At 45.6% G+C, this 22,646-nt stretch overlaps 1 protein-coding gene across 1 annotated transcript in view; it reads right to left on the bottom strand.

Moving 5' to 3' along the window:
- Positions 1–292: 292 nt before the first annotated feature.
- LOC118964586 (protein unc-13 homolog B-like) overlaps positions 293–22,646 on the bottom strand; it is a 60,568-nt gene continuing 38,214 nt past the window's right edge. The window contains exons 3-11 of the mRNA XM_036977348.1: positions 21,752–21,851; positions 18,916–19,033; positions 18,622–18,745; positions 14,249–14,322; positions 13,719–13,776; positions 13,360–13,389; positions 12,173–12,386; positions 8,883–8,970; positions 293–428 (exon numbers count right to left, since the gene is read on the bottom strand). Of these exons, the coding sequence (XP_036833243.1) occupies positions 8,886–8,970; positions 12,173–12,386; positions 13,360–13,389; positions 13,719–13,776; positions 14,249–14,322; positions 18,622–18,745; positions 18,916–19,033; positions 21,752–21,851 (803 nt within the window). The 3' untranslated portion in view covers positions 293–428; positions 8,883–8,885. The remainder of the gene's footprint in view (positions 429–8,882; positions 8,971–12,172; positions 12,387–13,359; positions 13,390–13,718; positions 13,777–14,248; positions 14,323–18,621; positions 18,746–18,915; positions 19,034–21,751; positions 21,852–22,646) is intronic.

The following is a 22,646-nucleotide window of genomic DNA, read 5'->3' as shown; positions in this document are numbered from 1 at the left end:
AGAAAGAGATAGATTGACCACTCACTAATACTGTATTTGTAATATTTACTACTCAAAAATGTGGATGCTTATTTAAGTGTTTGAAATGTATGACACTAGCTGGAACTCAGACTCACCTTTGCAGTATTTTATTGGATATTTTCTCAACTGAGTGGTCCAATCTCTTCATAGAGCCATTTAAGCTCTTCCCCACATCCAGGGAGGGTCTGCGCAATTCCTCCTGCCCCAAAACAGAGTGTCCATTGCTGGGGAGGTGTCCGTTGGTGGGTTGCTGGCCAGCGGTAGAGGGGCAGAAGGTGGTACTGTGGTAAGAGTGGAAGGACTCTTCCAGCCCTGAGCCTGGAGCACTCTCCTGGCCTGTCTCACTAAGCTGGGAGCTGGTCTGGCTCAGGTTTCCAGAGGACCCAAAGCGACTACTTTCCACCGGACTGGAGTGGTGAAAAAGAGGTAAGGGAAGAGACTTAATATTAGAATAATAAGTGAGGAAGAAAAACACTTTGAATTGTGCAACTGATTGGCTCATTAATTGGATATAGACATTATTACAACTAGTGCATTGTTCCTACTGAATTGTACACCATTGTAAAAGACATCTAACCTTACAGAGAGAGAAATACATTTTGGCAAATTAGAATGAATACACCAATTGCCTGAAATGAATTTGAATGTACTAAGTTATTTAAATAATTTAGTGTCTCTATTGGTTTAGCCTGTGTTGGTTTTCTGTATTTCTATTTCTGGGGGACAATGAGTTACTGAAATCTCTTTTGATCAAACTGAATGACAGGGAATTCTGTAAGGTTAGACTTCCTTTTGAATTAATTCATAGAATTCATCTTACATTAGGAGTTCAAGAGTAAGAAATACTTAGCTTATTATCACTATACCACGATGGGTATGATACACTTCACAATCAACCACCAACACAAGGCTACAGTAGTACAAATGCTAAAAACAAACACGGTTAAAGGAAAGACACAGAACACAGAATTCAGTGGGGTGGAGTGCGGAGCTGGACCCGGATTACTCTCCCCAAAATATCAATGCATTATAAATGGTGTTGGGGAAGACCATTTATTATGCTTCTACTGGCCTTTTAGAACTCAATAGGTCCTTCTTGGACTGGTTGTCCAGCAGCACTTCAGAGGTGGAATCTGCAGAGGGGAGTGGTTCTACAAGGCTTTCCTTCTCCTTTTGGGACAGGGATGCTGAAGGATCTACGTCAGGTGTGGAGATGCAAATCTGGGGTTTGGCTAAGTCAGGGGGACCTACCGAACTTTGATCACTTGTCTCCTTGGTTGGCTTATCATTAGCTTTGGGCTGAGTGGTAATAACCGGAGGAGCTTGTGGCTTGGGAGGTTCGGCAGCAGCCCCCCAGAAACCTAATTTTGTCCCAAATAGAGAGGCTGTGGATGGTTCTTGCTTTGCTGCGCCTGGCTTCTCCTCCTGAAACAGGCCTGCAGACATAGTTTTGAATCCTGAGAACAGACCACCACCTGCTTCTGCTTGAGGCATTGTGGGAAGGGCTTTGGGAATTGTGGGGGGAGATGAAAACATGGATCCAAAAGACTTTCCAGCATCACTGGTTCCTGTCATAAAACCCCCAAACAGGGATTTGGGGGCTGGCTCTTCAGTCTTAGTCAACTGGTCAGCTTGGGGAATCTTCTGGGGACTTTCCGCTGGTGGGCCTGATTTGTCCGTTCCCTTACTCTCAGGCTCTCCCACAATTACAATAGGCTTATCATCTATTACTTCTCCTTCCACAAATGCAGCCTTTTCTTTCCCAGAACTGGACTGATCATTCATTGGAGGTTGTTCTGACTTTAAGGGCTGTTCCGTTTTATCAGGTTGCCCTGATGATGCAGGGATTTCCGCTTCTTTTGATTGACAGTCCACAGCTGGAGCAGGAAGTTTCTCAAACCCTTGACCCTGGGCTACTTCAACAGCATTACCATCGGGTTTGAGGCCAACCAACTCCTGAGGCTGAGTTTTGGTGTCAGGTTGTTTTGGTGCCTCAGATAATTGTGAGTGTTCATGCAAAGTAACCGTGCCAGTGTCTCCTGGCTCTTTCATTTTATCAGTGCTATCTGCTGTGGTGGTGTCAGGGGCAGCTGTTGAGATTTTATTCTCAGGGGGACTTGCTGTTGCTGTTTGAGGAGTAGTTTTAGCTGGTTGGGGAGTGGACCCTCCAAACAACCCCCCAAACATAGAAGCTGCAGTTTGAGAAGTAGCTGCGGGCTGGGGACTTAACCCTCCTAACATACCGCTGAACATCGAACCTGCAGTTTGCGGGGAAGCTGTAGCTGGTTGGGGACTAGACCCTCCAAACAGACCTCCCAACATAGAACCCGCAGTTTGATGGGCAGCTGTAGCTGGCTGGGGACTGGACCCTCCAAACAGACCTCCCAACATGGAACTTGCAGTTTGAGGGGCAGCTGTAGCAGGCTGGGGACTAGACCCTCCAAACAACCCTCCCAACATAGAACCAGCAGCTGGAGGAGTAGCTGTGCCAGGCTGGGGAGGAGACCCTCCAAACAGGGAGAGAAATCCTGTAGCTGATGGCTCTTTAGGGGTTTCTGGCTCTTTAGGTGGGGCAGGTTCCTGAGGTGCACCCTTTGGGATGGATTCCTTTTGGGCAGTGGCACACTCCGGGGTAAGCGCTGTGGTTTCAGCCTCAACTGCAGTACCATCTTTAGGGGTGTCTCCCGGCGCTTTAATTTTGGCAATGGTATCTGGAGTGGTATCAGACACAGCTGTTGATATTTTGTTCTCTGGGGGTTTTGTTGGTTCTGTTTGAGGAGTGTCTGTAGCTGGCTGGTGATTAGATCCTCCAAACAACCCTCCCAACATAGAACCTGCAGTTTGTGGGGAAGTTGTAGCTGGCTGGGGACTAGACCCTCCAAACAACCCTCCCAACATAGAGCCTACAGTTTGCGGGGCAGCTGTAGTTGGCTGCGGACTAGATCCCCCAAACACTGAACCTACAGTTTGAGGAGTGTCTGTAGCTGGTGGCTCTTTAGGGGTTTCTGGCTCTTTAGGTGGGGCAGATTCCTGAAGTGCACCATCTGGGATGGATTCTTTTTGGGCACTTGCACACTCAGGGGTAGGTAATGTGCTTGCAGAATCAACAGCCTCAACTGCAGTACCATCTTTAGGTGCGTTTCCCTGCTCTTTTATTTTTATAGTGCCATCTGCTTGAGTTGTGCGAGGTGCAGCTGTTGATATTTTGTTCTCAGGGATTTTTGCTGTTTGAATAGGTGCTGGGGGTGGACTGGGTCCTCCAAACAATCCCCCAAACACAGAACCCGAAGTTTGAGGGGCAGTTGTAGCTGGCTGGGGCCTAGTCCCTCCAAACAACCCTCCCAACTTAGAACCCACAGTTAGAGGAGCACTTGTAGCTGGCTGCGGACTAGATCCTCCAAACAACCCTCCCAACATAGAACCTGTAGTGTGAGGGGCAGTTGTAGCTGGCTGCGGACTAGATCCTCCAAACAACCCTCCCAATATAGAACTCGCAGTTTGAGGGGCAGTTGTAGCTGGCTGCGGACTAGATCCTCCAAACAACCCTCCCAACACAGAACCCGCAGTTTGAGGGGCAGTTGTGGCTGGCTGCGGACTAGATCCTCCAAACAACCCTCCCAACACAGAACCCGCAGTTTGAGGGGCAGTTGTGGCTGGCTGCGGACTAGATCCTCCAAACAACCCTCCCAACACAGAACCCGCAGTTTGAGGGGCAGCTGTAGCTGGTGGCTCTTTAGGTGGGGCAGCTTCCTGAGGTGGAATACCTGAGATGGATTCCTTCTGGGCATTGGCACACTCAGGAGTAGGTACTGTGGCTACCGAGTCAACAGAGCTTGCTTGTGGGGGTGACAGAGGGCCACTGAACATGGAAAACACATTTTTAGTAGGTGGTTCTTTAGGCACTGTAGATTCTGGGACAGAGGAGTCTGGAGCTGACCCAGCTTGTCCTGGAGGTTGTGGGGCACTGGGGCCACTAAACATAGAAAATAATCCTTTTGGTGGGCTTTCACTGGCAGATGAACCAGAAAAGAGCCCCCCAAGAATAGAGCTAGTCTCTGGTTGAGGTTGAGCTTGTGGTGGACTGGGCCCAGATTGAGGTGCCTGTGGTGTTGCTGCCTGCGATGGTCCCCGTGGTGGACTTGGTCCACCGAACATAGAGAATAAACTTTTAACATGTGGTTCAGGAGGTGGTGCTTGAGATGACTCAGTTTGGGTTGGTGCCTGCTGAGGACTAGACCCCCCAAACATGGACAATAACCCCATACCAGGAGATTCCTCTTTAGTAGTAGTTGTAGTAGTTGTTGGTGGTGTTCCAGAGATCATGTCTCCAATTTCTCCCATAAAGCCAAACAGTCCAACTGATGGTTTGGGGGGTGGTTCCTGTTTGGTTTGTCCGGTTGGTGTCATAGTCTGTGATCGGCCTGGGGTGGGGCCAGTGCTTGTATTGGGAGGAAATACTTGTGACATGCTTTTACCTGGTGGCTGACCAGGAGCTGGATGTGGTACCCCACGTTGCACTCCATCCATTGTTTGTTGTTTCTGTAGAGATGGTCTTGATTGAGAACCTTGTGTAACAACTCTGTTTGGCTCATTTTTAACAACAGGTTTTGGTTGCTGTGATGGAGGAGACTCTGCACTAAAGAAGCTGCCTATTGACCCAAAAAGATTAGAGGCTCCTGTGTCTTCCTGTTTATTTAGGGATGTGCTGCCAGGTAAGCTAGCAGTAGAACCATTTATATCTTGTGGTTTTGACAATGCTTCTGGGGGTTTAGGGGGCTCTGGCGTTGGCTCCTCGATCAGTAGGGCAGACTTGAAAAAGCTCATAAATCCTCCCTGTGGTTGTTCAGTTGGTTTTTCCACTGGTTTTACAGATGATCTATCTGTGGTGTACTGTGATTGTGGTTGTAGTGGAGAGACAGATTTATTGAGTGGGTCCATGGAACTGGTTGGCACTGTGGGCTGTGTTGGTGGAGCAGCTTTCTGAGACATGGTGGCTTGTCGTGCAAGTCTAGGTTTCTGAGTAACAGTTGGTGGTTGTGCTGGAGGTTGCCCATATTGTCCAGATGCGGGAGGTGTGGGTACAATTCTAGAAGAGGTGGATGCGGCTGGTCTCTCTGTCTGTTGAACTACACTCGGAGCCGGAGTTGTTGTAGCAGGGGGATCTTCTTTGATAATCTTTGATTTGAGACTCTGGAAACCTGATGAAAGTATGCTCTTGGCCTGTTGGTCCACCGGGGTAGACTCAGTCCCAGGTGGTTTATATTGTTCTCCATTAACACAAGAGGCCAAGCCAGCTCTTCCTTTGTTCAAATCTGACTCAGCGGTTTTGCCAACGATTGAGGAAATGAATGAAGAGAACTTCTTGACATGCCGATTAGGTATTTCCTCTCCTGGAGTCACTCTTTGTCTCCATTCCTCCTCTGGTGTGTCATCTACATGCCTGACTCTGACCCCAAAAGATGAATGCCTTCTTTGACGAGGCTGGTAACAGTTGTTCAAGCGTTGTTGAGAGGAATCTGTGGTGGGGGTAGCATTGTGCGAGACAGCAACCTTTTGAGAGAGAAGTTCCTTCATTTGCTGATTGTTCCAATAAGGGCCTTTCTGATCCCTGTTAGAACATGAAAGGTCTATGACCTCCAAATATGGATTCTGATAGGCATGATTGGGTTGTCTTGGATCCATTCTGACTTTGTTCAGTCTATATAGTGAGAAATCTACAGCTTGTTCTTTTTGTGCAAGGAAGGAGCTCTCAAACATCTGAGAGAACCGCTCCAGGTTCAAATTCATGATCTGATTTCCTTTTCTATAGGCAGCAGATAGGTCCAGGGGGGCATTGAGGAGTTTGGGAACACCCTGATCTTGTCCAGGGAGCCAGAGGAGCTCATCCTCATTATAGAGAGGGACTTTAAATCCACATACTGTGACCATTTCATTATGTAGCCAAGCACTTGGGAAGTTATCAGGCCCAGTTCCCAAGGACTCTCCCTCAGGTGCACAAGCATAGACCATCGTACCTCCTGCATCTGTTAGCAGGGCATATATGTATTCATGATCAGTGTAAACAAAGTACCCACAATCCCCATCATCAGCTGGCCACCACATACCTTGCTCCAAAAGTACAAGCCATTGATGGTACCATTCTGTCTCTTCCAAGTACAAACACTCTTCCATCTCTCCATTGTGAGGTTTAGGGTAACTGCGATCAAATGACCTAGTCAAACTCAATTGACTTTGATTAACCATGCCTTGGTCACTATATTGCCAATTAGCTGAATAAGATAGATTAGGTGGATTTTCCTCATAATAGCCCTCATGATATGAAATGCCATTCAGACTATAACAGCTACCATTATCAAAGGAGTTCCATTTACCAAACTTGGCATTACTCATTTTGGTGCTTAAGTTCAATGCACCCTCTTCTTCAGTCCAGTACTCCTTCTGTTCCATCATTTGATTAGTATGCAGATTTCCCAAGTCATCATAGCTGTTCATAAATTTTTTCTTGGTATATGGATTGCTGTCAACATTTCTGGGCACCTCTTGTTGGTGGTGCTTAATCAGTTCTTGGTTATAGTCAATTTCATGCCATGGTTGAGGGGAACTATATTGATTATCTATATTTGTGGAGCTACAGTAGAGAGTGGAGTCTTGGAACACTGCTCCTTCTGGAGGCTGTACATAACTCACATCACTTGTGTGATAAGTCTGTGATTGATTTTGAAGCTGCTGCCACAGAATTGATTCTTGGATCCATTGGTTTTCACCATAACTAGAATTGACTCTATATGATGCCAACAGATCTTGGTAGCCATCCTGTCCGGTTACAGAATATAAGGAATGGTTACTTTGATTAAGATATTGTTGGGATGACATCATTGCAGTATTTGGATGCCCTTGTAAAAGGGATAACATATTTTCTGCACTGTAAGAGGTGGCTAATGGGTGGTTAGACTGAAGAGAACCATGGTAGTGCATTAACTGAGGTAAATGGCCAGTGCTGCATGATGTGTAGGATGGTCGGCTCTGAAAAGACCTTGCATAAGTAGCTGACGTCCTTAAATCTAAAGTCTCAGCTTCCCACGAGCCAGGTGCAATTTCTGCAACATTTCTGTTTTGTCTTGGAATGGAGTGACCAAGGAGACCACTTTCTCTCCTCTCCATTTCAGACTCAGAAGTATTGTTCACTACAGTGTTGCTTGGCCCAGTCTTGAACATGCTTGAGAGCAAACCTGGGGAGCTTGCAGATAGTGTCTTTGGCTCTGAATTGTACTTGAGCATTTCTGCTGATTTATGAGTGGAGACTTCATCATTCTTATTGAATAGTCCTGATAGAAAGCCTGGCTTTTTGTCAGCCTCCTCATTGGGTTCATGTGGGACCTGATGTGCTATATGTGTAGATGGAGGTGTTTGCTGTGTAGGCTGTCCAGCTGGAGTGATTGTATGATGTTGTATTTGCTGTATTTGCAAGGGTGGTGACGGATTGCAGGCCTCAACATTTCCAGAGGATTTTGTTAACTTGTTAAACAATCCAGAGAGAACTCCAGGCTGGCTTGCAGTATCTTGCCGTGAAGGAGTTAGATTTTGCCTGGCATTTGGCGAGATTACATTTGGTGGCGAAATTACATGTTGCAGTCTTTCTTGGCTGATTGGTGGCGACTGCTGAGGCACATTTTCTGTGGAAGATTTTTTGAATAGCCCAGACAGCAGACTAGGCTGTGGAGTTGGTTGATTTTGGCTTTGTACCTGTTGACTAGGCTGCTGTGTTGGTTGATTTTGGTCTTGTACTTGTTGAGTTGGTTGATTTGGGTTTTGCAATGGCACATTCTGCCTGTTTGGGTACTGCTGGCTAGGCTGATTGAGAGGAGGTGCAGAATGTGTCTGAGGTATTGGGGACTGATTGGTAGATACATTGTCTGCAGAAGCAAACTTAAAAAGTCCAGAAAGGAGACCACCTTGTTGAGCAGGTTTTGGAACTGTATGTTGTCTAGAGAAGTCTGGTTTGTTGTCTAGAAAAGCCTGGTCCCTCAGTGGATCACGGTTTGGCCCTTGCATATTCTGTTGGTTGAAGTTCTGCTGATTACGAGGACCAGCAGATGGCGGCAGTTGTTGCTGGAGTGGAGTTGTTTGGGTGCTCAAAACATTATCAGAGGAACCCAATTTAAACAAGCCAGAGAAAAGTCCTCCTTGTTGAGGAGGTGCTTGTTGAGAGGGTGGTTGTTGGGATGGGCTTGGTGCTTGTTTCTGTCTGGGGTGATTGCTAGGGAACACCCCTTGCTGTTGGCCCTGGGGAGGTGGTACATTAGGTGAAAGGTTTTCTGCAGATGAAAACCTCAGTAACCCTGAGAGAATACCCCCAGGCTGAGAAGGAGGAGGTGCAATTTGTTGTGGGGGAGGTTGAGGAGGGAATTGTTGACAATTACTGGCACTAGGAGGTTGACTGTTTGGGGGAACTTGCTGTGGTGGTGGGTTCCCAGATAAGTCACTTCCAGAGCCAAATCTAAGAATTCCTGACAACAACCCTCCTTGCTGGGGCTGATTGGAGCCAACCTTAAATGTATCGTCAGTGGCGGCCCCTTTAAAAAGACCTGTCAAAAAACCTTGATGTTCAGGAGGTGCTTGCTGCATCCCAAGAGACATTGGTGGTGGCCTTTGATGTTGCTGCATATGCTGCTGATGTGGAACTGGGGGCAATTGGCAATGCTGGGCCTGTTCTTGATTAGGAATTTCTGGGTGTTTGTAAGCACTGACATCCTCACCAGAAGCAAATTTCATGAACCCAGAGAACATTCCTCCTCCTGCTGCTTTTGGAGGCTGTTGGGAAGAGACATTGTCAGAGGAGAGAAATTGAAGTTTTAGCTTACTGCCTAAAGATGGCTCCTCCACAGGCTTCTCTGATGTAATATCTGGTGCCGACCCAAATACAGGATACACTGCAACAGGTGGAGGGCCCTGCGGGGGAACAGGGTTAACTGGTGCAATCAATGAGCTGAACGATTTCTTGAAAGGGCTAAAGAACCCTGAACTTGCTGGTTCTGGTTGGTTGATGGACTTCCCATCCACTGAAGTAGGCACACTTTGCTGAGAGGCAATCATAGAGTCAGGTCTCACATGCACAACTTTTCCTTGTGTATTAACAAATGGTTTATTTTGGGGTACATTTCTTGAATTATCAAGTCTTCTGCCTCCTCCCACAGTCATTGATTGTTCACGTTGGTGGATATGTTTCTCCTCCCAGTTTGCAAGATTTTGAAAGCCCTCTCTTGAGCCACTTCTCCCTGGGGATTGTTTTCCCTCGGTGGAGTTCACTACCTCTTCACCAGATTTTTTTATAGCAAAACTCATTTTCTCGACAATTGAAGTGACTGCTGGTGTTTGTGGCTTTGTTGCAGAGTCCGGAACTTCATCACTTGTACTATACATCTCTGTTCTCATGGCTGCCATTTCTTGATTCTGGACTTGTGTCTTGGCATCAGACTGGGAAGGCAAATTGAAGGAAAATGTCCCGTTGGGGTGAGCTGTAGGAGATACAAGAGCTACACGAGCAGGAGCAGGGCTGGTGGATTTTGGAATTAATGAAAATAGCTTAGATATACCAGATTGAGAAGATTGTGCAGGTGGTACTTCTTTAGTTTCTGCAGAACCAGAGTGTGGCTGCTTGGGGGCTGAACTAACCTTGTCTGTGAAGGAACTGAATAATGAACTCATAGCATGTTTCACTCCAGATATTCCTGGTTCAGGTGGAGCCTCTGTCTGGGTCTCTTCCTTGACATCAATAGGGGTCCTTGGGTCCTCTCCAGTAGATTCTGTTCTTATGCTGCCCTGGGAAGATAACCTTGACTTGGATGACTTGGGAAGAGACCCATACCTGCTTATTTCCTCCTCTTTTTCAGCCAGGTACTCTGAAACTGTTTCAACTAGGCACTGGAGCTCATCCATGGGATCAACATACTCATCGCTTGGTTCCTCCACTGGAGACAGCATTGCTTCAGGAGCCCATCCTCCCATTTTCCCCTTTCCACTCTTCTTAACCAGATAACTCTGATACTTGTCCATGTGACCTCCATGGGATGAAGCATACCTGCCTTGGCCCCTCCCATTCTCAGAGTGAATGGCCTCCGCTAAGGAGGCAATTTCCTCTAGCTCCTCCTCTGATCCCATGGAGTACGGCAGCTCCTCCTCTGAATCGTACGCCAAACCTGTTCTCATTCTAGCAGCTTCCTCCTCCTGATAGACCACATAGTTCTCCAAGGTGTCCCCCAGCTTGTTTTTGGCCCACATCCTAGTCTTGTAAAGAAGTCCATTCTTGTATGGCTTGAGGCATGGCGTCATCTGCTCCTCCTCTTCCTCGATCTCTGCCACCTGCCGCAGCACGAGCTCCCCTCTCTTCTGGCGGAGGAGTGCAAGGTCAGGGGGAAAAGGCTCATCTGTGAGTTTCTCCGCCTCGGAGAAGGACAGCCCTCCTGGATCCCGGATCTTTTTTTTCCGCCGCCGATCGATAGTGTCATAGCCCACTGGGTAGGTGGCAGGTATGATGCCACTGTGTTGTGTGCTTTGGCAGAGCGAGCTGCCTGAGGGCTCAGTGAGAGCTCGCCCCATTCGGAGAATAACATCGTCCTCAACCCAAGGATTCTCTTCCTTGTCCAGGAACTCGCTCAGGTGATTTCTCCCCTGCACTTTGTATTTGCTTTCCCAATCCTCCACACCCATGCCAGAATCTACAGGGATGATTCTGACCCTCCCTTTATGGTTTATTGCTCTAGTTTAGGTTCATCGATTAAAGTAGCAAAATGGGATGTGCGGGGGGGGGGGGACAAAAACCAGAAAGAAAAAAGCAAACAGAAATTACTGCAAATTATAAGAGGACAGAAAATTAATAAAGCCCATGTGACTGACAGACAAGCATTAAATACATATGATACATAAAAAATGTTTTTAATGTGTAAATAACAAATTCAATTTGGTGAATGTGTGTTCAGATTGTTTGATATGCCCGTTTTATGTGCGTGATGTCGTCATTCTGGGGGATTATCAATAACAGCACAAAAGCCCTGAAATCCAACCTGAAGTATCTCTCTGTCCAAAGTCATTTTACAGACTGCATAGAAATTCGGTCAGGGAGGGCAGTATTTCCCTATAACTGAACCTTCCCTTCCAAAACCAGGGTCACAAAGACCCATATGTGACAATAGCAGGCTTAACTAAGCTCAGTTTCATTCAAACTGCCAAAGAAGTTTCATATAACAATACGTCAATTTTAAATCAGTTTTTCCTGGCTGTAATCCCACTTTTCTTTTCAGATGTTATGGAATTATCCGGATCAGCTTTCTATCTGTCCACACAGACTGAGATTTACCACAATCTCACTGAAGCACATGTTTTCCACAGCAAGTCACACATGTAAGAGAGCAAAGACCCACTCTACACTGGGTACGTGAATGGAGTTGGCAGATTATTTGTGCTCCATCTGGGAAAACATCTAAGCAGTTGGACAATTTCGACATTAAGACCAAATCTGTTCCTTCTTCAAAGCTACACTGCATTTTGACATTCCATTAACTAAATGAAATTCTATACTAGATCCAAATATACAAATCACCAAAGACTCAATTGCTATTAGCACGTCCTCGGGGACACTGTTCATATATTCAAGCAGGTGACATTGTTTACCTCCTTCCTATGCGGTGTCAAACCATGTGCCAGTGACAAATGAACATAAACTGACTAAATTTAAAGCTGCTCACATTACTTGAGGAATATGCTTGTATTCAGGGTACAACTAAGGCAGCCAATTGATTCTGCCATTCTGTCCCAGGAGGGTGGATGTCCCTTAATCGTCTGAAAGAGGGAAGCCCTCTAACATACAAAACAGCTAAGACTCAGGCCCTCAGCTAACTGGGTCTATTTGCAAAATTATTTATTTACATAGTTTGTTTTAAACAGTTTTCTAACAAAACAAAATAAATGTCTGATACTGCACTAAACATTTTTTTATTAATGTCCTAACTCTGGACATCCTTCACTATCTGTCAGTAAGTGTGATTGCAGAATATATGAACAGGTGTGCAATCTTTTACAGTTGAAATTGTGCATTTCTGTGAATTCTGTGTCGGGGCATGTATTGTACGTTTGCGGGTGGTATCAGAAGCTCTACCTGCTACCACGGTGGTCTCTGTAGTCCATGTCAAAGCTGTGGATGGAGTCGGTGCAGGAGTCCAGGTGGTTCTGGAGCCGGGGGCCCATGGGGTACTGGTGCATGGAGGAGTTGGGCTGGGTCGTGGTGTGGTAGCGCGGGGGCAAGCTGTTGCTGGTCTCACTACGGTAGTCACTGTCCCGGTCGTCCACCGCACTGTCATGGTCATCCAGCGCTGTAAAGGGGGAGGGGCAAAAGGACAAGCTCCACAAGATAACTTCTAGAGACCTAGGCATTATAACTGCTAAAATGACTACAGAATCTCCATTCTAACCCACTGATGCTCACAATTTCACACACAAAAAAAAAGAAAAACAAACATGTTCGCCTCACACATATGAGTTACACAATAAGAACAAGTGGTGATATACACTGGGGTCAGGTAGGGTCAGGTAAGAGGGAGGTAAGGAGGGCAAGGGTCATGCACCTTTGAATGCAAGCCAACCAGGAAGTAAACCACAGTGGGAAGGGGAATGTGATGCGACTGAACGTATAAATCATTAAACAGTCAAAAAGGGACACCCAAATTAATCAGTTAAGGAACTCAAATGCAATTTTGACATCGTCTCTCAGTGACGCAGTCTCAACTTTGGCACGCAAACAGGTCCTTTGGATTGCAGAATGCTGACCCTAAGCTGAGTGGCCTACTTAAGGTGACAGGTGAGGTGGGCTGCGTCCAGACTGATAAGTGAAATAGATAGTTCAGGACAAACTGATGTTTCGATTTCTCAAAACAGGCTGGCGAACACTGCCCCCTGTCTGTGTGACGATGCTGTTGCATCTCATTGACATTGTTCACAAAGTCATCAACTGCCACTATGCTTATTAAGGTCACCTACTGACTGCAAAAACAGATGTAGGCTTAACTGCTATTGTCCAGTTCTGTTTACATGCAGGTAGAAACAATAACAATGTGTGTGTTTCCATGTCCCGTGGGGAAATTGATAAAGGTGATGAAACTCAAGAAATATAGATGAAACTCTGACATGAGGTGTAAAGAGAGGAGAGTGTGTGTGTGTGGGGGGGATATTTCCCCTGGCTGTAGCGATTGTTTTTGGTGCTGGATAACATGCACAATGCATTGAGGATAGGCCAAGGTGAAGCTTTGGGAAGGGATAAAATTCATCACAAAAAAGACTGTTACATACTCAGTGTGTCAGCCCATCCGAAATAGTTGCCTGGTGAGGGTGTTGGCAGAGAAGTAAAGTGAGAGGTAGTGGAGAGTGTGCAAAAACTGTGCATGACATAGGAGGGGAAATTATGACCATGCATGAAAGTGGCATCACTGTGTGTTGACATTCTTCCTAACTTTGCAGGAGTAGTGACTGTTTTGGAAAAAAGGCTTACTTGATGTTAAGTCTGGGTTAGGAGATTCACACATAACTCAGGAATACGACAACTTAAACAACGTGAAAAGCCCAAACTAATGGTAAGCCAGAGAGACACGGGGCTGATGAGAGAGCGCCATCTAGTGGGATATTATGGTGTGGAAGTCAGTCCCACTCACAACATTGGGAGGCAGCAAGCGGCATGGGGCGTCTTTGGACCTCATCCTGCAGAGGGTACTGGAGAGAGGAAAAGAGAATAGGAATTGTGACCTCTGATCATCCACAACAAAGCATCATCGTCACTCTCAAACTCCTGCATTTGTATAACCACCATGACTTCAATGCCACTGCATGCAATAGTTATCTACAATCTATGTTGTCACTTCAGAGCTCAGCAAACAGTGATGAACACGTCAAATACAGTACCTAACCAGTGTTTTCTGTGAGGAAAGAGTCAAATGACCAGAGTTAGTCCCATCGTCTATTTACATGTATTTTACTGTGTGCTAGTGTATTTTACTGTGTGCAAAGAGCCAAGTGTAACAGAACATTTGACCGCAATGTACATGGTATTTTACAATATGCAAACATAGAGGCTAATTTCATAAATAGATTACCAGTGTAACTGCTTGAAATATAAATACGTAAATTTTGTATCTACATATTTGACACACTGTTCCTGGCGCCTTGCATGTTGGGTGGGCCTTACCTCATCATGGATCCTCATAGTGTTGATGCGATCCAGCTTGCCGGTCCAGTACTGTGCCTCATCGTCTGGGATGTCTGGCAGAGAGGGGTGCAGGCACACACACACACACACACACACACGGGTGACTGGTGAGCTGCATCCTAACCTACACCATCCGTGCTCCCACATACACCATGCTGCCATTACATATTCATGTCCCTTTAAATATATCATAAGCCACTTAAGAATAAGACATTACAAATAGTTGGCTCGGCCCTTCAAACTGCACTGTTGGGTGCCAGGGCCCGGTATTACAGCTCCACTGTAGAAACGTTTGTAATGACAGAGACAAATGAATGCACAGAAGAAAAGGATCATAGTCCTGACAGTGACAGAACTTCAGAGACATAAGAAGCACAGAGTACAGGAGTGTTATGGGCTGCAAAACTGCACAAGCCTTTACTTGAGGACATAACCAGCCCAACAAGTGACTAATGTACAGACAGATAAAGTACACATTATTACCTACTACCAGGGTATTATGATGGCGCCGGGGGGGGGGGGGGGGGGGGGGGGGCTGCTGTCTTAACTGCTGTTAACCAACCATGCTATTTTGTTTGTTTTTTGCGTTGTTTGTAACTTCTTTTGTACATAATGTTGCTGCTACCGTCTCTTATGACCGAAAAGAGCTTCTGGACATCAGAACTGCGATTGCTCACCTCAAATTGAATGAATAGTTCTTCAATGAGTCGGATGGGAGGGAAATACTACTACAGAAACCCGACCAGATCCCCGGGATTCACTTGAGAAGGAAACTGAGATTTTGTGAAAAAAGATCAGGGTGCCTTGCTAGGATTATACGAGTGGCTCATCTGCCCTTACCTTCCATACTGCTAGCTAAGGTTCAATCGATGGAAAATAAATGGGACGAGCTGAAAGCACATATATCCTACCAAGGGGACATTAAACACTGTAATATCTTATGTTTCATTGCATCGTGGCTGAACAACGACATTAAGAATATACAGCTGGTGGGTTATGTACTGTTTCGGCAGGACAGATCAGCAGACTGGTAAGACACGTGCGGTGGCCTATGCATATATGTAAACAACAGCTGGTGCACGATATCTAAGGAAGTCTCAAAGTTTTGCTTGCCTGAGGTAGAGTATCTCATGATAAACTGTAGACCACACTATCTACCTAGAGAGTTTCTGTATTTTCCGTAGCTCTCTACATACCACCACAGACCGATACTGGCACTAAGACTGCACTCAATGAGCTGTATACCGCGATAAGCAAATATGAAAACTCTCATCCAGAGGTGGCGCTCCTAGTAGCCGAGGACTTTAATGCATGGAAACATAAATCAGTTTTACCTAATTTCTACCAGCATGTTAAATGTGCAACCACCTTTACCCTACACAGAGGTGTACAAAGCTCTCCCTCGACCTCCATTTGGCAAATCTAACCATAATTATATCCTCCTGATTCCTGCTTACAAGCTAAAATTAAAGCAGGAAGCACCAGTGACTCGGCCCTCCCAAAAAGTGGTCATATGAAGCAGATGCTAAACTACAGGACGGCTTCGCTAGCACAGACTGGAATATGTTTTGGGATTCTTCTGATAGCATTGAGGAATACACCACATCAGTCACTTGCGTTATCAATAAGTGCATCAAGGATGACGTCCCCAGTGACTATACGAACATACCCCACCAGAAGCCATGGATTACAGGAAACATTCGCACTGAGCTAAAGGTTAGGGCTGACGGAAGCTTATAAGAAATCCCTCTATGCCCTCCGATGAACCATCAAACAGGCAAAGCATCAACACAGGGCTAAGATCAAATCATACTACACTGGCTCCGACGCTCGTCAGATGTGGCAGGGCTTGCAAACTATTACAGACAACAAAGGGCAGCACAGCCAAGAGCTGCCCAGTGACACAAGCCTACCAGACGAGCTAAACTACTTCTATGCTCGCTTTGAGGCAAGGAACACCGAAACATGCATGAGAGCATCAGCTGTTCCGGACGACTGTGATAACGCTCTGAGCAGCCAATGTGATTAAGACCTTCAAACAGGTCAACATTCACAAGGCCAGATTGATTACCAGGATGTGTACTCTGAGCAGGCGCTGACTAACTGGCAAGTGTCTTCAGTGACATTCTCAGACTCTCCCTGTCTGAGTCTGTAATACCAACATGTTTCAAGCAGACCACCATAGTCCCTGTGCACATGAACACTAAGGTAACCTGCCTAAGTGACTACCGACCCGTAGCATTCACGTCGGTAGCCATGAAATGCTATGAAAGGCTGGTCATGGCGCACATCAACACCATTATCCCAGAAACCCTAGATCTACTCCAATTTGCATACCGCCCAACAGATGATGCAATCTCTAATGCACTCCACACTGCCCTTTCACAGCTGAAGAAAGAAACACCTATATGAGAATGCTATTCATTGACTACAGCTCAGCGTTCTACACCATAGTGCCCTCAAAGCTCATAACTAAGCTAAGGACCCTGGGGCTAAACACATCCCTCTGCAACTGGATCCTGGACTTCCTGACGGGCCGCCACCAGGTGGTAAGGGTAGGTAACACATCCGCCACGCTGATCCTCAACACGGGGGCCCCTCAGCTACCTCCTGTTCACTCATGACTGCATGGCCAGGCATGGCCAGACTCCAATACCATTGCAGATGACAACAGTGGTAGGCCTGATCACCGACAAGACAGCCTATAGGGAGAAGGTCAGAGACCTGACTGTGTGGTGCAAGGACAACAACCTTTCCCTCAACGAGATCAAGACAAAGGCGAAGATTGTGAACTAAAGGAAAAGGAGGACCGAGCACGCCCCCATTCTCATTGACACATCACCAACAAACTAACATGGTCCAAGCACACCAAGACAGTCATGAAGAGGGCACGACAAAACCTATTCCCCCTCAGGAGACTGAAAATATTTGGCATGGGTCCTCAGATCCTCAAAAGGTTTTACAGCTGCACTATCGAGAGCATCCTGATGGGTTGCATCACTGCCTGGTATGGCAACTGCTCGGTCTCCGACTTCAAGGCACTACAGAGGGTAATGCGTACGGCCCAGTACATCACCGGGGCCAAGCTTCCTGCCATCCACAACCTCTATACCAGGCGGTGTCAGAGGAAGGCCCTAAAAATTGTCAAAGACTCCAGCCACTCTAGTATTAGATTGTTCTCTCTGCTACCGCACGGCAAGCGGTACCGGAGCGCCAAGTCTAGATCCAAGAGGCTTCTAAATAGCTTCTACCCCCAAGCCATAAGACTCCTGAACAGCTAATCAAATGGCTACCCAGACTATTTGCATTGCCGCCGCCGCCGCCGCCCCCCCACCCCCCCGGAACATTGCTGCTACTCTCTGTTATCTATGCATAGTCACTTCAATAACTCTACCTACATGTACATATTACCTCGACACCGGTGCCCCCACGCTTTGACTCTGTACCGGTACCTCCTGTATATAGCCCCACTATTGTTATTTACTGCTGGCTCTTTAATTATTTGTTATTCTTCTCTTTTTTTCCTAGGTATTTTATTAAAACTATTGTTGGGCTTGTAATGAAGCATTTCAATGTAAGGTCTACACCTGTTGTATTTGGCCCATGTAACAAATACAACTTGATTTGATGCCGCTGGTCTATTAGAGCAGAGCTCCCACTCCCTCCCTGTGCCCGGATGGGCCATGATCCTTTACAGAGACACTGGACATTAAAGAGAGCCGAACACAAAAGGCCAGGGCCTCAAAGGCAGATGAAACCAAACCCTTTTCCTGGTGAATGAATGGGATCAATTGTACAAAGAACCCAGACATACACACAGCCTCACCTCCCCTACCGCTACCTTCAAAGGCCTGCCTTTAAACACCTGAAAGTAGCCCAAGCACCTCCCACAGTTTAACTTTGAAGCTACCAATCTGAAGTGTTTTAGGCACGCCGACGCCAATTCTGGCAACATTAAGGGACAGTGATGTCGAAAGTGACGTACAAATTACATAACTGTTCCCTCTCAGTGTAGAGAGACGAGAGTGGCTGCATCCAAGAGGCTCACTACTCAACCTGCTGGCATTTCAGCCAATCGATATCATGTCTGGTGACGTACGTTAAAGCACAGGTCATTGGAAAATCTAGTACTGTATAAATCATTACTGTGCCTTATGTCTGTCACATCTTCCAATGCAACAACAAAAACAGACCTACAACATTTCAGCATCGTACCTTTAGGTACTGTAACTGTAAAAGCTATTTGACCATGTACTGTATAGAAGCAACAAATACATTTTAAAGAGAGCCTATTATATAAAAGAGATAGCTATGTGCCCAATCGAAAAATTGTGATCTATATGACATTTTACCGAAAGGCAGCTCAAAGCGCGTGTCTAGCAGAACCCGGTGGGGAGTTGGGTTCTTGGTGCCGTAAATCTCATCAGCCTTCATCAGAACCTCAGCGTCCAGGAAGGTCCACTCCCCTGAGCCCTCCTGAAGGAAGAGGAAGACAAGGTCAGAGGTCATAAACAAACCAGATTAAACCAACCGGGCGGTGAACTAGGGCCCAGACATATGTGTACATGGTTTCAACATTTGAGCTGGATGTCTGATGTAATTGTGTGCGTACGTTTGGATGCATGTATGCGTTCTGTGTTCCTCACCTCCTCTGACTGGCGGATGCTCTTGAGGGGGATCCAGGCAGTCCCCAGCATGGTGTCCCAGATAAGGCCTTTGTTCCACACCTCCACGATGAGCCCCAGGTCCAGACGGTTGATCTCACTGGAGAAACAGAGGATGGGAATGAAGGAGATTGGGTCATAATCAACTCTCATTTGATAAAGTTTGATAGACAGAAATTGGTATTAAGAGAGACCAAGTGATTAAGCCCATAGGTAACAATGTAAACTGTAAATATTCTAAAGGATGGTTGCATTTATTATGTAGTGAGTCACATCCATTCAAATGGAAACATCGAAGTAACTATGACAACAGAAACTGGGATAAGTACTACTGTCTGGCCTGCTGCTCATCGACTACTTGTGGTCTTTGTTTACGCATCATGTCAGACGTTGTGATGCATTCAGTCCTTTATTTGCCATTCAAATGGAAGCAAAGCCTGCTAACAATAAAAGAGCATCTCCTTTGAAAGAGACGATTGCTTGTGATGTATCGATCTCATTTGCATACTGGCATCGACCGTGGTTGACAACTTAGAAAGATGAGAGAAGATAATTATCAAAAGTGCACTGCCCTAAGTAACAGTGGCAGTAAGAGTGAGCCCAGGTGCAAACAAAGATATTGTAACCACTCACACTTAAAGAGATGCACCAAATGACGACAACACTATTACCCTAATGAGAAAACCATTCACTGTCAATCTCTTAGGCTCTTACGTTGCCACAGTGAATGCAAACATGATCAACCAGGTACTTGAATAAACTGCTTATGGTCATAAAGTAATTGGTCATACCAATATACTTTTAGAAAACAAATACAAACAATGAGTAAACAGTAAACAGACTCAATCACACACTGAATTCACTTTGAGCTCTCTTTCTGCAGCATAGAAACAAACTAAAGAACCCACGGCACAGACTGATTTCTGTGAAAGCAGCATCCAGAAATCCATTCATGTTTCATTTGAGCTTCCCATTGTCTGTGGAGTGAGATGGGAATGAACCACAGGACCCCACCCCAACAGGCTTTGGGAAACAATGCTGGAAAATACTGCATTTATAATTTACCCCCATTACTTTCTCTAAACACTAAAAAAGCAGGGATAGGACAAAATAATGATTAATTGATGGGTTGCCATAGAAACAGATGGTTCTTTTGAGGCCTCATTCAAGCACAGAAACATTAAGGCTCTCCTCCATGTCACTTCCTGGAGCACCCGTCACGGAAACAGTGAGAGATCCTTCCATTACCACAAATCGTCAAAAACAACACCATCACAGTCAGTGTAAACATAAGCCCCAGTCCAAATGAGACAATTCCATGTAGGCTCTTAACATCACATACTGTAGGCTTGGCTCTATCAAACTCTGTTGTATTTGTAAACCCGAAAGAACATTAAGAACAATAGGATTATAATGACTCTGAGCTGCATAGCAGAGGCGCTATGGAAAAAGCCCTACCTAGAGATAAGGCGAGTGAGGGATGTAAGATATACATATCGATCCACAGCTGTCACTACACGCCTGTTTTCTGTAACCTCTGGTGGCCTGAGCATGTCTCTAGGTGGGGATGGCCATTCAAATCAAATAATCAAATTTTCTCACAAGAAAGGTGTGGTCTGATCTGGACTCCAGTCTCGCTCTGGCTAACATAGAAACAGAAGCCTGGCCTGACAAACCATAAGACCCTTTGGCAATCTGCTATGTCATTAAGAAGACCAACGTGCAGCCATCCACTAAATTATTCGGAGTCAATTATATAGAATGTGATCGATATCAATTAGGGAAGCTGGTCCATAAAGGTTGACCCACAGAACTAATAGGCTACAGCTTTCTGGCAAGAAAACATCACTGAAGGAGGAAGAAATCGAGCTGAGCCAGTTTTCAGATAACAGTAAACTTGTGTATTTTCCGGACACACCAGATATCATTTTTAACATGCCAATGCCATTCGCTAGCGCTTCAATTGCTCACCTCAGCTAGACCATACACTGTCCTGTTCATTGGCATAGGACTTGTAGTTTGTGCTAAACTAACACATTTGCTAAACATGATTTACATACAGGTCTAACAGGTGGTGCTCGTCAAGGGGCCTGAGCTGAATGTTTGATGGCAACACTGTTGAGTGATGTGCTAAGCTATCGTATTGTGTTTCATAAATAGTACTAAGGCAGAGCATTTACACGCCGCAACATCCTTGTGAAAGTTCTGGAAAAATAAACAGAACGATGACCACACACACAAAGAATAAATCTACAGTTACAACATAACAGCCTACAATCAGAACACTAAAATGAGGAGATGAGATGATTAACAATAAGTGAACAGCTGCGAGAACCGGTTAGCTACCTTTCTCGAAACAACAACCCACCTGGTAGTCAACAAATGGGGACAAAACTGGAAATCCTTGACTGACCTACTGTCACGTATTACTGTCTGAAAATCATAAACCTGAAGTGTAGCTACAGAGCATTACCACCAGCGGCAGGCTAGCTTTCCTGCTCTCACCTGTCTGTAGGGTAGAGCACTCGGGTGATTGCATCTGCTGCATAAAAGGTGTTCGTGACTGAGCATGGAGGACATACTGTCACAATAAAGTCTGTTGAGCTCAGAGCCATAGCGCCTCCCTTTATCTTCACTCTCTGATCCTCATTGACCAAAACAAACCTGATGTTACATGATTCCGTTGACACTGTATGAAAACAGCGACACTTAGAGCCCTCAGACTATTCTATACTCCACACAAACAGGTGTGTTGTGGCCTATACGACAGTGTGTGAGTGCATAGGACAGGAAGAGCAGTCTAAGTCTGGTCACTTACAACATGAAGTCCTGCTCCCAGCATGGCTGGTCCCCTCGCACGGTGATGGTGGTGCTCTTGACATTCTGTACCTTCAGAGTCACATATGAATTGAACTTGTCTGTAATACAAAGAGATGAGAAAGGAGGTTAAAAGCCTGCACGATGACATAAGACCATGGAGGTGACTCCTATACACGGAATACAAATATTACCCGCAACATGTAAAGTGTTGGTCCCATATTTCATGAGCTGATAAGATTGCACAAATTTGTTTACATCCTTTTTAGTGAGCATTTCTCATTTGCCAAGATAATCCATCCACCTGACAGGTGTGCCATATCAATAAGTTGATTACACAGCTTGATCATTACACAGGTGCACCTTGTGCTATTGACATTAAAAAAATAGCATTCAAAAATGTGCAGTTTGTCACACAACACCACAGCTGTCTCAAGTTGAGAGTGTACAATTGGCATACTGATTGTTGGAATGTCCACCACAGCTGTTGCCAGATAATTGAATGCTATCGCCGCCTCCAACGTTGCTTTAGAGCAGTGGTTCCCAAACTTTTTATAGTCTCAAACCCCTTCAAACATTCAACCTCCAGCTGCGTAACCCCTCAAGCACCAGGGTCAGCGCACTCTCAAATGTCTTTTGCCATCATTATAAGCCTGCTACACACACAAACATAATAATTAGTGCGTTTGTGTCACAACCCAGCTCCTGGGAAGTGACAAAGAGCCAAGGCACAAATAATAATTAATAATTTAGCTCTTTATTTAACCATCTTACATATAAAACCGTATTTGTTCATCAAAAATGGTGAATAACTCACCACAGTTTAATGAGAAGGGTGTGCTTGAAAGGATGCACTTAACTCCGCAATGTTGGGTTGTATTGGAGAGAGTCTTAGT

This window comes from Oncorhynchus mykiss, chromosome 5, assembly GCF_013265735.2.
Source record: "Oncorhynchus mykiss isolate Arlee chromosome 5, USDA_OmykA_1.1, whole genome shotgun sequence".
In the NCBI taxonomy this organism is placed as follows: domain Eukaryota; kingdom Metazoa; phylum Chordata; class Actinopteri; order Salmoniformes; family Salmonidae; genus Oncorhynchus; species Oncorhynchus mykiss.
Note: the sequence above shows the minus strand (reverse complement) of the source record. Positions and strands in the feature narration are given on the sequence as shown.